This window comes from Lactuca saligna, chromosome 4, assembly GCF_052625555.1.
Source record: "Lactuca saligna cultivar CGN05327 chromosome 4, ASM5262555v1, whole genome shotgun sequence".
NCBI classification, from domain to species: Eukaryota; Viridiplantae; Streptophyta; class Magnoliopsida; order Asterales; family Asteraceae; genus Lactuca; species Lactuca saligna.
Genome location: NC_136420.1, coordinates 13,095,895 through 13,112,958, shown reverse-complemented (window position 1 = coordinate 13,112,958; position 17,064 = coordinate 13,095,895). Strand labels below are relative to the sequence as shown.

The following is a 17,064-nucleotide window of genomic DNA, read 5'->3' as shown; positions in this document are numbered from 1 at the left end:
GAGATTAAGGAGTATCGGTGGGCGGAAGTGTGACATCCCCAATTTCACGGCCATAAAAGATTGATTTATTAATGCTTATTTTGAAATCAGAGTATCCTCAAAAGAATAATATTGTGGAATTTGTTCTGAAAAAACATGATAATGATATTATCAAAACATTTTAGAAGAAATGTATTTTATTTATATTAAAAACCTTGGGATGTCATTGTCGATACAGTAAATAAGCATAAACGCAATAATACAAGTCTTACACTAGTTTATCTAAACTCATATTACCAACTGCTAGGACATCATATCCAATGGGCCGGCCTTGGTGCCTTAGACCCCTTAATATAGTGAGGATAACTCACCTCGTAACTGCCGACTCGAAAGATAAGCTCAAACTCTCATATCACCCCCAAACTCCACCACCTATATTCGCCACACAATCATGTTCATAAATTCCCAAAATGCCCCAAAAGTCCAAAAGTCAACCCTTGGTCAAAGTCAAAGTCAAAGTCAACTGCCAAGGTCAACAATCCATGTTGACCTGAACTCGTTAAGTACAACCAACCACTCGTCGAGTCACTTATGTGGCTCGTCGAGTTCCTAATGTTTGTGGTCGTGAACTCCTTAGCCAACTCGCCGAGTTTCTTTTGCAACTCACCAAGTTCACGCGTGACCAAAGATTAGGAAAACCCTAACTGACTCGCCGAGTCTACGACAATCTTCATCAGACTCGGCGATTTGACCATGCACTCGCCGAGTCCCTTCAGTCATTCATCAAAACAGATGCTTTTTAAGCCGTGCTAAGGTTCCACATTGCAGATCCAAATCCCTAAGGCATGGTTATCAAGTAAAGTTGCAAATGTTACGTGTATGCAAGGCTCTAGAGACTCTAAAAGACAAATCCAAGCTTACAATGGAGTTTTACACCTTAGGAGAGTCTCATTCATGTAAATGCTAGAAGCTTCATGGACTTAGAGACCCAAAGGAGTTCATATATAAAGTTGCAACTTCAGATCTTAGCTCAAACACAAGAAAGGCTTCCTAATATGCTAGAAAAGCCCTAAAAATCCACCCAAAAGAGGTCTAGAATGGAATGAGGTCAAGATGACTGCTTAATACCTTCCAAAGAGTGCCCACTAAAGTAGATCTCTGATTCCCACGAGTTCCTTGCTTCTAATCACTTGTTCCCCAAGCTTTTCTCACCAAAATCATTCTTTAAAGTTTAAACACACTAATGAAACACACACACACACGAATTAGGGTTTTGGAATGTCAAGAGGCTGTAGAGGGGAGGCTGGGGAGGCCAATGATCCTTTAAATAGGGTGCAAAACCCTGGGAATTAGGGTTTCATCCTCCAGCTCCTACTCGTCGAGTCCCTACTTGGACTTGGCGAGTAGGTCACTTAAACACGTGGACCAACCCGCTACTACTCGACGAGTCGGGCAACCAACTCGTTGAGCAGACCTTGAAATCAAAAAGATTTTATATCAAAAGTCAGTACCTGAGAATCGGGGCGTTACAAGATCTACAACGTGAAGTCCTTGACATGGTGGTTATTTCCTCCTTTTTCGTTTTTTTGGAATTTTCGAAATGCTCAAATTTTTGGATCAATAAAGCCTAAGAAAGCTAGTACTTTCGATGATATCATCACTATAATGATTTTTTTGGGGGGATGGGGAGGGGGGGTTGTAATAGAAAAAAGAAGTGTAAAATGACTTGTAGAATTATGTTTGTAATATTTTGCTGCTTTGTAGTTTTTTGCTAGTTTGTTTATACTATTTTTATTGTTCTAAAAATAATAATAGCAAATAACAGCTTTATCATGAAACGATCATTTATTTAGGGGATAATGACTTGAGAGGGTAATGTATTTTAACTCTTGATCACATTTGGTCACTAAACCTTTTTCCGTAATGTATTAACAATTGAACTTGTTGAAACGTGTAATTGTTACCCTTATGACCATTTTTTGTCGGTCATAACAGTAAAATGTGAACAATTTCAAATAATTCAAGGGTAAATCAAGCACGAAAGAAGTTCAATGACTAAATGTGAATAAAATTAAAAGTTTGTTACCATTTCAAGTCATTATTCCATAAATAGTTATAAATATTATTAAGGATGAGCACAAGCGGGATATAGAGGTCATACAAGTGAAGATGTTGTAGTAATTGTGTGATATACCTTTATTGTATAAGATACCAGAAATATCACTTAGAAATGCAGTAGGAATGGCTTCAATCACAAAGAAACTGAAAGAAAAAACATATGGTGATTTCATATATATATATATATATATATATATATATATATATATATAGGTTCATGTTCATTTGAAACCATACTAATTTTGTGAGACCGTGAGACCAAATCTAAAAATAATTTTAAAATTCAAAATAAATGGAAAAATCCAAAAATTCTTTTTTTAAATATTATTTTCGGAACTTGAATTAACTAAAAAAAATTTTAAAAAATAAAAATAAATAAAAAATAAAAAAAATAAAATCCCGTTTTTTTTTTTAAATACGTGAAATATTCTAAATAGAATATTATACTGATATATTCTAAAAAATAATTTTAAAATGCAAAATAAATTGAAAAATCTGAAAATTCTTTTTTTAAATATTATTTTTGGAACTTGAATTAACTAAAAAAAAATAAAAATAAAAAATAAAAAAAAATCATATTTTTTTGAAAATACTTGAAGTAATCTAAATAGAATATTACAGTGTACATATTCTAAAAATAATTTTAAAATGCAAAATAAATGGAAAAATCAAAAAATTCTTTTTTTAAATATTATTTTCGGAACTTGAATTCACTAAAAAAAATTTAAAAAAATAAAAAAATAAATAAAGAAAATAAAAAAATGCTTCTCACGGTCTCACAAAATTAAGTCGTCTCACATGAACCTAACCCTATATATATATATATATATATATATATATATATATATATATATATATATATATATATATATATATATTTAGGACATAAGCGACAATTTTCACTGCAAAAGATGAATACAGTCGTTATAGATCGTGCAAGAAAGAGAGAACATATATTTAGGACATAGGTGATAGTTTTCATTCCAGAATATGAAGACAGTCGTTGTGAAGATAATATGATGTTAGATTTAAATGAGTTTTTTCTCTTTACAAGGACATGAGATTTGATTAGAGGAAAACCTCATTTAAATCTAACATCGCATTATCTTTACAATGAATGCCTCCATCTTTTGAAGTGAAAACTGTCGCCTATGTCTTTTTTATATGTCTGAAACCACCATATTTTTTATCTTTTAGTTTCTTTGTGATTGAAGTCGTTCTTACTGCATTTGTAAGTGTTGTTTCTGGACCTTATACAATAAAGGTATATCACACAATTACTACAACATTCTCACTTTTGTGACCTCCATATCTCGCTTATGCTCATCCTCAATAACATTTAGAACAATTTATGAGATAATGACTTAAAATGGGTAACAAACTTTCAATTGTGTTTACATTTAGTCATTAAACTTTTTCGTATTTGATTTTACTATTGAATTATTTGAAATTGTTCACATTTTACCCTTATGACCGGCTAAAAACGGTCATAAGGGTAACATTTACACGTTTCAACAAGTTTAAGGGTTAATACATCACGAAAAAAAAACTTTAGTGATCAAATATAATCGAAAGCTAAAATATGTTACCCTCTCAAGTTACCATCCCTTTATTTAGCGACTCACAATATATTTTTTTTCAATATTCTAATAGTATGTGCCAAAGTTTTTTTAAAAATAATTTTATTTTTCACGAAAACAATATCATTTTGCCAAAGCAAACGATCACTTATTACAAGAAAATGACCCAAAGAAAAGAGTAAATTACACAAATGGTCCCTATGGTTTAAGGTAATTTAAACGTTTGGTCCATAACTTATTTTTTTAACTCGAAAAGTCTCTATTGTTTGTTTTTGTTGCGCGTTTGATCACTGTCTTAATTAAAAAGATTATTTTGCACTTGATTTTTAATTATTTAAATAAACACACCCCAACCCCACCCCATTCATCTTACTTTAGATACCACACAATTTTTTGTTATTTAAATAATAGTCTTTTTAAATAAGACATGAACCAAACGCGTAGCAAAAACAAATAGTAGAGATCAAACGCGTAACAAAAACAAATAATAACGATCTTCCGAATTAAAAAAATAAATTAAAGATCAAACACGTAAATTATCCCAAACTATAGGGACCATTCATATAATTTACTCATGAAAATCGCACACTACATTACTCGGCTAGTCCATATGCTTTCTCCCATGTAAACTATTCTTGTTACGTGTGACTCGTTTCCTTGTATGCTTCATCTTAACAAATAAAAAATATTAACTTTTCGTTTTTTTCGATTTAATACTCCATATTTTATGTCTGATTCTTTATACAAATCCAAACTTATTTCTTGTGGATTTTTTTTTCTTTTGCAAGAATATGTTCTGTACACCAAACAAATTCATGAAAATGATGTCAAAGAAAGCAGTTCCGCGAATCATTACAAAAAAATAATTTATAATACAAATTTAAAATAGTAATAATAATAATTTAATATTATATATTTTTATTGATTTATTGATTGCTCTTGTTTTTACATGTAAATATGTAAATATTAATAAACTTTGAAACAATGTCGTTGCGGCGTCACGAGGCAGAATATAAAAAAGAAAGTGCCAGCTGGTCCGGCCGAACATTCCAACACGTGTCAAATATCTACTCACGCGTGGTATTTCGACACGTTGCCTTACCCCACTGTACCTAGACAACTACTTTTTCTTAAATTAATAATAAAAAGAAAAAACAGCCAGTCAATAAGTAACACACGTGTCACCACTACCCTTCCATTTCCATTGTCTTTCTCACATGTCCTTTCCTGGGTACTTTCCTCATAGGTCCCCCATCTTTTAAAAGGGTAGTTTCGTCATTTACTATTGGGTTTTATATTACTTCCAATTGCCCTTGTGGCTAGGAATTATACAACACACACCCATCTACCTTCAATGTTTTTACATTATTTATCGACATAGTTGGTTTTAACTTTATAATTAAGTATGATAGATTGAATATATTGATGTAAATGTGTTTGACAGATTTTGTCTGAATCATTTAATATGCTTCTTTCTTTTCATAAAAAAACCTTAAAAATGGATGTTTAAATAGAAAAATATTATGTCTTTTAAGTCGACCTTAATATTTTGGTAATTTTTGTATGTCAAACATTTTTCTGAATTTCTTAGTGTTTCTATGAACATTATATGAAAGAGGTTTTATTTATTTATTAATGTTTTTGTTTTTGTTTTTGTTTATGTGTTATTTTGATTTTTTATATTAGTATATGTTTGTCAAAACTAATTTATAGTTGAAAACTGAAGTCTTTATTTATATCAAAATGTTTGTAAAAAAGAGTTCTAAGTTTTTTAAATGGTATAAAACGACAAAACTCTTATAAAAAAAAATACTTGAACTAGCTTTTGAATTAGATTGTCTTTTGTTTGAAATAAAAGTTAAATTTTCTACTTTCAAACAAAAAAAAATTTCGAATTTGAAATTATTCAAAAAATATATAAGTTTCTAAAAGCTTTTAAAAATCGTTGTCGAATTAACATACCATAAGTAGATGCTTTCTAATTTAAACAAAATTGATGCAATAAAAGGTAAATTTAGAGAAAAAAACCGTATTGAAATATATAAATAAGTAGAAGACTAAATGTTATATCTATATGTAAAATATATTTCAGGCAAATCACAATATCATCTAAGTAAGTGAAGATGATATCCAAGCATAAATAGTTTACGAGGACAATAAAATCTAAGTATTGTGTTACAAATATGAAGTAGTTTGTGTATATCAAACTTGTACAAGAATCAATAATAACAATAGTATTTGTTAAAATACAGGTTGACATTTAAATTAAAAAAAAAACAATTAACAATAAACAATAACTAGCTTTCATTTACTTTTTCCTTATTAAAACTAGCATTGGGTTGAGTACTCTTTACACTTTAGTATTAGGTTGAGTTTTTTTATTTAAGCATCTGGAGAATAAAGCATAATGATTATATACATAAATTAATATCTAATGGCAGTTCACATGAATATTATAATATATAACAAATATACACAAGTGATCTTGCGCTATAATTTCGATCGTTTTAATGATTGAAGAACAAATCCGATTCATTCTAAAAAAAATTTGTTGTATTTTTTTAGATATTATTTTATAAAATGATGTTTCATCAATTGATGCTTATATCATGAAGCTAGCATGGTGAAGAGAGCTTAACAGAAAATTTAATCTTATATGTTCTGTGGGATTTATCGTAGAATAATATATGGTAAACATGGTAGATCACTAGATTATATAGATGTGTGATTTTATTTAAAAAAAATGAATTTTTTAAAGAAAAAGTTAGTGTAAAATGAATTACATTTTATAATATACTAAAAAAGATTAATGAACAAATCCATTTGGTGAACCACTCTACATACTTGTGTTTGGTTCTATATTATTCTTCATAATTTGTGTAGATGTTTCTGCATTTATATATTGTATTCAGTATTCACGATTAAGAATATTATATGAGACTATTTTGTGTTTTTATAAAACATCGTATGTTATGACCTTGTTTGTGATATTTTGTGTGTTAACAAGTTTTGATTTCAACTCCTAAAGTAAAATATTATGCACTTGCATTTGGTAAAACTATCTGAAATATGATGGTTATTAGCAAGAAGCTAGATGTTGTAGATTTTATTTGAATATTATTTTACAAAAATAATAATAATAATAATAATAATCAAAGTTTTAAAATATATAAAATTACATAAAAATACATTTACAGGATTAGGATAATAATTATTAAGAGTAATCAATTAAATTTGTTATGGTATAGAGTTGTTTTTTAATTTTTTGTTTAAAATAAAAATTTTAAATTTCTAACCCCTATTTAACCCCTTAAAAAATTCCTAAACCTCCTTTGGTTAAAAAGACCCTTAAGGACTCATCTAATCAATTGAGAAAAGGGAAAGGGAAGACACAGCAGCAATCTGTCAAACTTGAAGGGGACAATTTGAAAAATCTGTCTTCTCCACTCCTGCATCTATTTCCTTTTCCCCTTTCGATGATTCTCTTCTCGATTTGCTCCATTACTTCTCCCCAATCTATAATCTCCTCCTTCCTCCCACTGTTTCCGGCAATTGCTTCTTTCACTATTTCCAGTTGAATCAATTCGTTGGCCTGTGATTCAGTTGTGAGGAGTAATTTCAAATTTTAAGCTCAAACTCAGTGCAATAGTGAACAAGATGCGGATTATAACAACCTTTTTCCATCCAGGTTTCTTTAAATCGGATCATCGGGTACTTGAATCTTATTTTGATGAATGAGTTGTGTAGGAGTTGAGAATCTGATTTGTGTCGATTATGGGCGAAAGAACAAACAATGAGATGGAGAATTTATCTTTACAGACGAAGAAGAGGTTTTCGAGAGATTTATTGCAGAGATTTATGGTGAATAGTACCAATTTAGGAGATCCGAGAGGATCCGACCCGGATGATGAAGTAGAGCTGAATCTCGGATTGTCGTTAGGTGGAAGATTTGGTGTTGACAAGAGTAATAGCTCGTTGGTAAGGTCGTCTTCCATTGCTGCGATTTTGCCGGTGGTAAGGGACGACGACGACGTTTTGGGGGTTAGACAAGGGGGAACCGGAACCGGTCATGGTGGCGCTTATTCGAGTTTGATTAGAACGGCGTCGTTGCCGTTGGAGTCGGAGGAGTGGAGGAAGAGGAAGGAGCTCCAGAGCTTGAAGAGGCTCGCGGCGAAGCGACGGCGGTCGGAGAAGCAGAGGAATCTGACCAAGGTTGAGCGGGAGGAATATGTAGCAGCTATAGGAAAAGGACCACCACCATCGTTGGGATCTGGTCGCTGGGATTTTGGCGTCGCGACAAATACTGCCACATCCGACGGCAGCGGCGGGGGGCTCGCTCCACCGTCGTTGCCGGGATCGGTGGAATCACAAACTTCAAGCAAATCGGAATTCGAGAGCAGGCATCTTCAAGGTAATAATTAATTAATCCATCTATCTCTACCATTTTTATTCCATCAACATCAAAACCAAAAAAAAAAGTTACCGTTATAATTATCCTTTCAGGATCCAGTAACGAAAGCGAAACTAGCCAACCAAGCAATCAGGACGGGAGCAGTTCATCGAGGTCGAAAATGGCGGATCCTGCACTCCGAGTTTCGAGACCCAAAACAGAAAATCCATCAAATAACAACAAGGGGAAAGAGCTCGGGATGAATACATTCGACATGCCATGTGTGTTCACGCAAGGAGACAGCCCTAGTGGCAGAAGAATCGAAGGAATCCTGTATAAATACGGGAAAGGTGAAGAAGTGAAAATAATGTGTGTTTGTCACGGCAGTTTTCTGTCGCCGGCGGAGTTTGTGAAGCATGCCGGTGGGACAGATGTCGTACACCCATTGAAACACATAGTTGTAAACCCTAATTCTTCTTACTTGTAATCCTGTGTTTTATCATAAACCCTAATTATTCTTACCTGTTCTTTGTTTTTCTAGTATTTTATCAAACTCTGTATTTAAGATGCTAATCACTCGTAATTTGTCTCGATTTTGGTTTAAACTTAGACCCAATACTCACATTATCATCATCATCATCATCATCATCATCATCATTATCAATCAGCCATAGCACAATTAGGCTTCTACTGTGTGAAAAAACACTACAAAAAATGTGAAAAAGATTGAAATTAAGCATCATGCTAAATTTACTTCGTCGCAGCAATGGCAAGAACATGACCATGAACGAAGCCGAGGCCCCTTTTTAGAAGATGATGGCTTCTTGGGCCCACTTCCTTCCGTACTACAAATGCAAACAACCAATTTTCAACATAACCCTTCTTTTTATACAATTAAACAACAAAAAAATGGAGTTTATAAAAAATGTTACAAAAAACTTACGAATGAGACGAAGAAACTTTTTTTGGTTTACAAATGGAACACGTCATGCTTTTCCAGCATCCATTCCAACACGACCACTTTGAGAAGTTACATTTACAAGACCACCATAACTTTTTTCTGAAACAAAATTAAGATGCTAAATAAATTGAAAAAAAAAAAAGTAAGTTGTTATCATTTTTTGCTAAGAGATATATAAAAACATACTTAGGTTTGGTGGTGGTGTGTTTGGTGGGCTCATTGGATATGTGATTGTTAAAAGGAGATGGCTGCCATTGATGACCTTCAGGAGGAGCTCCTTCTTCAGCAGGACGTTCAACTTGAGTTTTCCACCTAACAACTTTTTGGGGCTCATCTAATTTAGATGTGGTTTCAATTTTCAAACTTTCAAAATCATTTTCCACATTTATTGGACCAGAAAATGTTGTTAAATCATCGGATTTCACTGATTCCCCGGATTGGAATATGTCATTGTCATGTGTTAAACTATTGGTTATGTGAATGCTGAAAAGGGATTCATTGGAAACAGAACTCCATTCCGATTCCGATGATGATGATGATGATGATGCATCCTGGAATTCAAAATCTTCGGGTCTTTCCATTAGTTGGACTGGAGGTGATTGTGTGGGTGACAAACTACGGAATGTTGATTCCCGTGTGAGGTTTGAAACTGATGATGAACGATTGTTAGGCTCCTCTGGATCCATTTGGGTGGTTGAATCTACTTAAAAAAAAGTTTTGATTTAAGATGTGGAAAAGGAGGGATTATAGAACTTCTTGTGCAAAGATTATCATCATTATTCAGATCAGATCGGCATCAGAAATTCCTCCTTTTCCACAATGATGCTCTGGATCCCCCCTAGAAATAAGTTTTCCCCTTATTAGTTATAAAAATATAAGATATATTAGTAAACAGAATATATGACAAACTGACAATATCATGGGATACAACACAAGTACAGAATCCCATCTAGGATCAAAGAAGTAATTTTGAAGTAAATCTGTCAATTCTGTTACCAATGATCCAGTTGCAGTGGTAATAAATACATAGCCATGGAATTCAATTCATTACAACCTATGTCCGGCATATTCAAGTAGCATCACAGTATGGTATTGATTAGGTTATTTTATTTCATCATCGTCAGAATTCAGAAGCTGGAATCATGAAACAATTGTCCTACATGAATTTCATCAATACCAGATAAATTACAGCATTAGAAAATCGGAAAAATGCAGCTCATGCGGAGCTGGGCATCAAAATTCAACAAAATTCTCTCAAATTTCACAACAAAAACCGCACGCTATCAATCTGAATCGTATACAAAAACTTATATATGCGCGAATTTGCTGAAAGTCTAATTAGAATACATATAACGATAATGTGACTTCGGAAATTACCTCAAGTGGAGCTGCCAATCGAATACAATTTCCTGAAATATTGTCCCCTTTGTATTGTATTGTACGGGGCCAAAAGAGGAAAAAAAATTAGGGTTTTTAGGGTTTGATAACATTCAAGATCGAAAAGTATAGCGATAATTTCGTGAGTTTTTTTTTTTTTTTTTTTTTTTTTTTTTTTTTTTTTTTTTTTTTTTTATAAAATAATACAGCAACAGATTTTTGATCCTCAACTTCTTTTGACTTCCCATTCGCGCCATTATTATGCAAACGCTTTTTAGTAACGCCCTTGTGCACGTGGCTAAATGTTGAAGCCTACTCATTAATTTTACCTGAACCAAGTTTTTTTTTTTTTTTTTTTAAGGCTACTCAGGGTTCAAAATGCTTATAATGGCTTTGTTATGGTGTTTCATACCTTCAACACTTATATTTGACGAATGTTTTAACAAAACAGCACTTTAAAATAAAATCTTAAATCATATATGTATATAAAAATAAATAATATTAGAAAAGATATATATATATATATAAAATATATAAAATTATCGTTTTAAGTGACGTCTGACAAACGATGTAGCTCACTACAACCCGTAAAAACTTAAGGCTTGACATTACTGTCAAAATCATATCTAACGTTATTTAGAACCTTGGGTTTTCTGGAGTATCATCACCAACCATAAATTTGGTGGATATCACATTATTGTCACATTATCATCACACAAAACCATGTTATCCCCATATATTCACCACTCCACATCACTATATATCTCTTTTATTTTTTTATTATTTAAATATATTTTTTTAATTATTTAAAATGCAGAGAAAACTATATATATATATATATATATATATATATATATATATATATATATATAGAGAGAGAGAGAGAGAGAGAGAGAGAGAGGGAGAGAAATTCATTAGACGTTGTGGTTCGTTGTCTACGCCACAAAACACCACAATCTCTACCCAACACTAACCACCAGGGTGGTGTTCACAGATAGTGTTCTTTTCCACATATACTACAAGCCCCTCCGTTGTATGTGCTCCGAAGGGTCTTAGAGCCACCTTCGTAAATTCTTAAAGAAAAATCTCATTAGTAACATGTCTTAAGTTTTATGTCTTAGTATATCATGCCAATCAGCATAAAATAGACAATAAAAGATATGTTATAGGAGCGTTGAAAAGTAATATATATACTCACTTTTCTGTAACCAAATTATCGCTCAAACCCATACAATACTTGAGATTGTATGATACTTATAAAAAATCATCATAAGTTGAATTACCATAATATTAACATATTATTACCTTAAGCATCTCTCACAATAACAAGTATAACATACCTAACATTGTTTAGTCATAATAGCATACCTAACATTGTTGAGTTTATAGCTTTTTCATACTTAAGACATTGAATTTTCTTTTATGTAGAAAGGATACATATATAATAAGTTATACTAAGTTTTTAACCGAAAGATACTCGGTTCTATTGAAAACCATGCAATATCATGTATTTAACATCAGTTTAATGATATATAAGGTCATTAAATATATTAAACATTAGATACAAAACCAATACGTAAGTCGAGTTTTAAATTAATACATAAATCAAGTTTTACTTAAATACTTTTCTTCCTAGTTTTAAGAATGAATAACCGTAACTAATCTACTTAACATAACACCTAAAATTAGAAGCGCTTTATATGATAGTTAACTACAAACATACATGTGGATATATAATGATTAGTATTGATAATTGAACAATAACACAATTTCTTTAGTAGTCTTTGAGACATAAAAGTAAAACTATGTTTACGACATCAGAAGCAATGTTGAGATCTATAATAGTAAAACCTGAATAATCATTTTGATGAAAAAGAATACAATTATGTTGGTCAAGTTGACAACTTCGACATGTGTTGTCACCGAGCTATGCACATTAGCTTTTAATCATCGACCATGTGCAATAATATGGCAACATATTAACTGAACAATGAAGAGTTTTTTCCCAATTCACCAAGTTGTGAATATTCCCATTTAGCAACTCCTTGATTGATGACTTACACACAAAGATTATATGTAAGAGAATGAAACGAAACAACTAAAGAAGATCAGGCTAACAAACATTTTACGATAAATTGAAGAAACATACATGCCAATATAATGATTAGTATTGACAATTGGATAATAAATGCATGTTCTTTAGTAGTATTTAAAAGATAAAAGTAAAACTATGGTTAAGTTATCACATTCGATGTTGAGACCTAAACCGATAAAATTGGAACGATCATTTTTGTTAAAGCAAATACACTTATGTTGGTCTAATTGACAAGTTAGATGTCCGTTGTTACCAAGTCGTGCACATTAGTTTTTAATAAACCACCACTTATAATAATATGGAAACATACTAACTGAATTGTGAGATTTTTTTTGCAATAATATAGCAACATACTAACTGAACTATGAAGAATATTTCCCGCTTCACCAATTTGTAAATATTCCCATTTAGCAACTCCTTAATTGGTGACTTGCACACAAAGATTTGATCTGTATGAGAATGAAGGAGTTGCTAAATGATTAGTATTTTACCGGAAATTAGATCGGGCTAACAAGCATTTTACGGGAAATTGAACAAACATACATGCTGATATATAATGATTAGTATTGAAAAATAGACAATAAACACATGTTCATTAGCGGTTTTTCAAAACATAAAAGTAAAACTATGGTCGGGTTATCATAATCGATGTTGAGTCCTAAAATAATATAATTGGAACATTTATTTTTGTGAAAGCAAATACGCTTATGTTGGTTGACAAGTTAGATGTTTGTTGTCACCAAGTCATGCACATTAGTTTTTAATCAACCACTTGTAATAATATGGCAACGTACTAACTGAACTATGAGGATTTTTTTTTTTTTTTCTGATTCACCAAGTTGTAAATATTCCCATTTTGCATCTCCTTGATTGATGACTTACACTCAAAGATTTCATGTGTAAGAGAACGAAACGAAACAACTCATAAAGATTGGTCTAACAAACATTTTACAGGAATTGAAGCATATCAATTAATGGAGCAAAACTCAACCTTATTAATTAACAATCACAAAAATGCAATGTTTTAGAAAACCGGTTTTTTTGTTGAACCGGTATGATGACTGGTTGCCGTCTCAACCGGTTCGACCGTCGGGTCAACCAGTTTCTATATTTTTCATTTTTTCCCAATTTTCCTACATATATATACATATATAAATCATGAATTTAATGTTTATAAGCTCATACATTAAAAATACACATAAAAATAAATTGTAGATGAATCCAAATACATTAAAATAACATATAACCATAACTTTTAGTATTTGATATACACATGATTTACCATATAGGACAAAATACGAACGATTGATTGTTACGCAATGTAAATCATTGACAAGCAATCAATACAAGATTGGATAAAAAAAAGTATTATCGTAAAGAGTGAGGTGTGCAAACGTGATGAGAGATGTAGAAACCAGTTTGACATACAAAAATTTGACTTAACTTAGGATGTTATGAGCATACTTAGCTTTAGTACAAAACAAGTTATTGGTCATGTAAGAGACTTTAAGAACCAAAAATTTATTCAATTTATCGAGTTCCTTTATTTTAGACTTCTTGTGTAGCCAAGATATAAAACATGAGATAATTTTGTCATTATTGTTGGTAAGAATTATGTCATCAATGTAAAATGAGAAGATATAAGATGCAAGAGCCACATTTATGTAAATGCAAAACCATAAGTTATTGCAATAGAAGAGATGATGCGTATGAATTCATGATCTCAACTAATGATAAATTATAAGATATCATATCCAACGATTTAGTGTGCTAAGTTGTGCGAAAATTTCTTAATGGATGGTATTTTCAAAGAAGATCACTGAAAGAAAACCATAATAGAATAACCAGTGCAATTGTGTTCTTAACAAAACTGGAAATGACTCATATAAGCAAAGATAATATATAAATTATTATGGCCAATCTTAAAAATTAGACCTCTTAATGATAAACGAGGGAGGTATCTTTACTTTCAATCTTAAACAATAGGGGTGAGCAAAACCGAACCCGGAAACCGAAAAACCAAAAAACCGATAAAAACCGACAAAACCGAAACCGAGAAACCGAAACTGAAGCATAAACCGATGGGTTGGGTTTAGATTTTTTGAAAACCGAAAATTTCGGTTTGGGTTTGGTAAAACCGATAGAAACCGAACCGAACCGATTATATTTATTGTTTATAAAAATATATCAAATATAAATATGTTTAGCGAAGTAATGTCAAAAGGAAGAGCTGGTTCAGTTGGTTAAGGCGCTTGCGAGTTTTTCAAGAGGGCTCAGCCCTATTAAACAAGCAACATAAGATATGTTAAGATATGTTAGAGGAGCACTAAAAACTAACATCAAATGATAATGTGACACTGACATAGCGAAGAATGTGTTTAAGTACTCGAAAGTGATTGATGGTAAACGTATATTGGTACTGGCTTACTTGATTTACCGTAAAGGAAAATTTTGGGTGAATGGTTGTTAAGTATTGTAGCGAGTGATATAATTTTGGATCAGAAAAAGTATCATAGTGTAACATCCCAAATTTTACGACAAAAAATTTATTTTTAATTTAATAATTATAAAATATTTGTCTGAAAACATCATAGTGCTACTCATATCAAAACCAAGGTATCCATAATCAAAACATGTCATCAAAACATAATATCAGAGTACAAAATCCCAAGAGTCCATAGTGCGAAAAAATCATGTGTATGCGTTGCAGTCAAGCCGGCTCCTTTCCCTTTGAACAGGAAGTACTTGAAACCAAAACTGAAAACCGTAAGCACAAAGCTTAGTGAATTCCCCCAACATACCACATACCATATAATACACATACTGCCTAGCATATCTGGGTGTTGGCCTACTCCTTCGGTCTCTTTCAACCGGTAACTGCCTAGCATATCTGGGTGTTGGCTTACCCCTTCGGTTTCTTTTAACTGATAACTGTTTAGCATATCTGGGTACTGGCCTACCCTTCGGTCTCTTTCAACCAGTAACCAGGGACTACTTCATCCCCACTACTACCACATGATACTCTAGCATATATATATATATATATATATATATATATATATATATATATATATATATATATATATATATCACATACTGTCTAGCATATCTGGGTGATGGCCTCCCATTCGGTCTATTCCAACCGGTAACAGGGTCTATCTTACCTTCTTACCACTATCTCATAATAACATACCATAATAGCACATAAAACATAACAGTTAGTGGCATACCACATAATTATCACATAGGTAATTATCTTAACTATAATCAAATACTAGTGGGCCAGCATTGGTGCATTCGACCCACTCCTACTGGAAGGTAACTCGCCTCGATAACTTGGAAATAGCTACAACAACTCCTGCTCTGAAATCAACCTTTCTTAGACTCCTACACATAAGCATTTCCTTTAACTACCCTTTTCGTATTCATGACCCTCTAAGGGTCAAATTTGGTCAAAGTCAAAGTCAACATTCTGGTCAAAGTTAACATCCTAGTTGACTCAACTCGCTAAGTTGCTCCATCAACTCATTGATTTCCATAAATTAGGAAACTTTGAACTCACGATCTGACTCATCGAGTTCTTTCATGAACTCGTCGAGTTTCTCCCTATAACCGAGCCGAGACTTTTTGCTACAACTCGTCGAGTCCTCCCTTGAACTTGTTGAGTTCTTTAATGTGACATCCCCATTTTTACAGCTAGAAAAGACCGATTTGTTATGCTTTATTTTGAAAATAAGAGTATCTTTTAAAGAAATATATTGCGGAATTTGTTCTCAGAAAAACATGATAAATACATTATCAAAACATTTCCGAAGAAATGTATTTTATTCATTTTAAAACGTTGGGATGTCATCGTCAATACAGAAACATAAGCATAAACAGACCTTACATTCATTTACACTAGTGATCTATGTCTCCTTAATCTCTCAGTTTAATGTAGCTTCATATCGACACCTACTATACAAATAAACTGAGTGGGTCGGGTTGGAAAACCTGGTGAGTACATAGGGATTTTAATACCACAATTTCATAACATACATATATATATATATATATATATATATATATATATATATATATATATATATATATATATATATGTAGTTTAGAACTCACAAGTATACAATTTCACCATGTATAAACAACTCTTACCCCACCCCGTCAATCCTTTAAAGACACTGTCCATACTCTCAGATCTAAAATTTACCTTTTTACTTATTATATACTCTTGGATCAAGTATGTCTAATCCATGCTCTCGGATTAATAACTATGCCTATTCCATACTCTCGGACTAGGTACTATTGACTATGCCTCAATCCATACTCCCGGATTAATGACAAATAACTATGTTCTATCCATACTCTCTGACTAAGGACAATCGTCTATGTCTTAATCCATAATCCCAGATTAATGACAAATAACTATGTCATATCCATACTCTCGGGCTAAGGACAAATGACCATGTTTAATCCATGCTCCCGGATCAATGGCATATCTTAAAGTTCAATTCTACGTGTGTATCTCACTCGTACTCATAAGAAGATACTGCCCAACATGCCTCAT

At 32.1% G+C, this 17,064-nt stretch overlaps 2 protein-coding genes across 2 annotated transcripts; one reads left to right on the top strand and one right to left on the bottom strand.

The window, feature by feature from the left end:
- The first annotated feature begins 7,084 nt into the window (after positions 1–7,084).
- Positions 7,085–8,588, top strand: LOC145041249 (ninja-family protein AFP3-like). Its single transcript, XM_078989254.1, has 2 exons — positions 7,085–8,088; positions 8,181–8,588. Exons 1-2 carry the CDS (start codon positions 7,452–7,454, stop codon positions 8,552–8,554), a joined length of 1,011 nt encoding a protein of 336 aa, XP_078845380.1. The 5' UTR covers positions 7,085–7,451; the 3' UTR covers positions 8,555–8,588.
- Positions 8,589–8,661: 73 nt separating this feature from the next.
- Positions 8,662–10,543, bottom strand: LOC145041250 (uncharacterized). The gene is made up of 4 exons (XM_078989255.1): positions 10,406–10,543; positions 9,215–9,866; positions 9,011–9,127; positions 8,662–8,912 (listed from the first exon to the last, which is right to left on the bottom strand). Exons 2-4 carry the CDS (start codon positions 9,712–9,714, stop codon positions 8,807–8,809), a joined length of 723 nt encoding a protein of 240 aa, XP_078845381.1. The 5' UTR covers positions 9,715–9,866; positions 10,406–10,543; the 3' UTR covers positions 8,662–8,806.
- Positions 10,544–17,064: the final 6,521 nt, after the last annotated feature.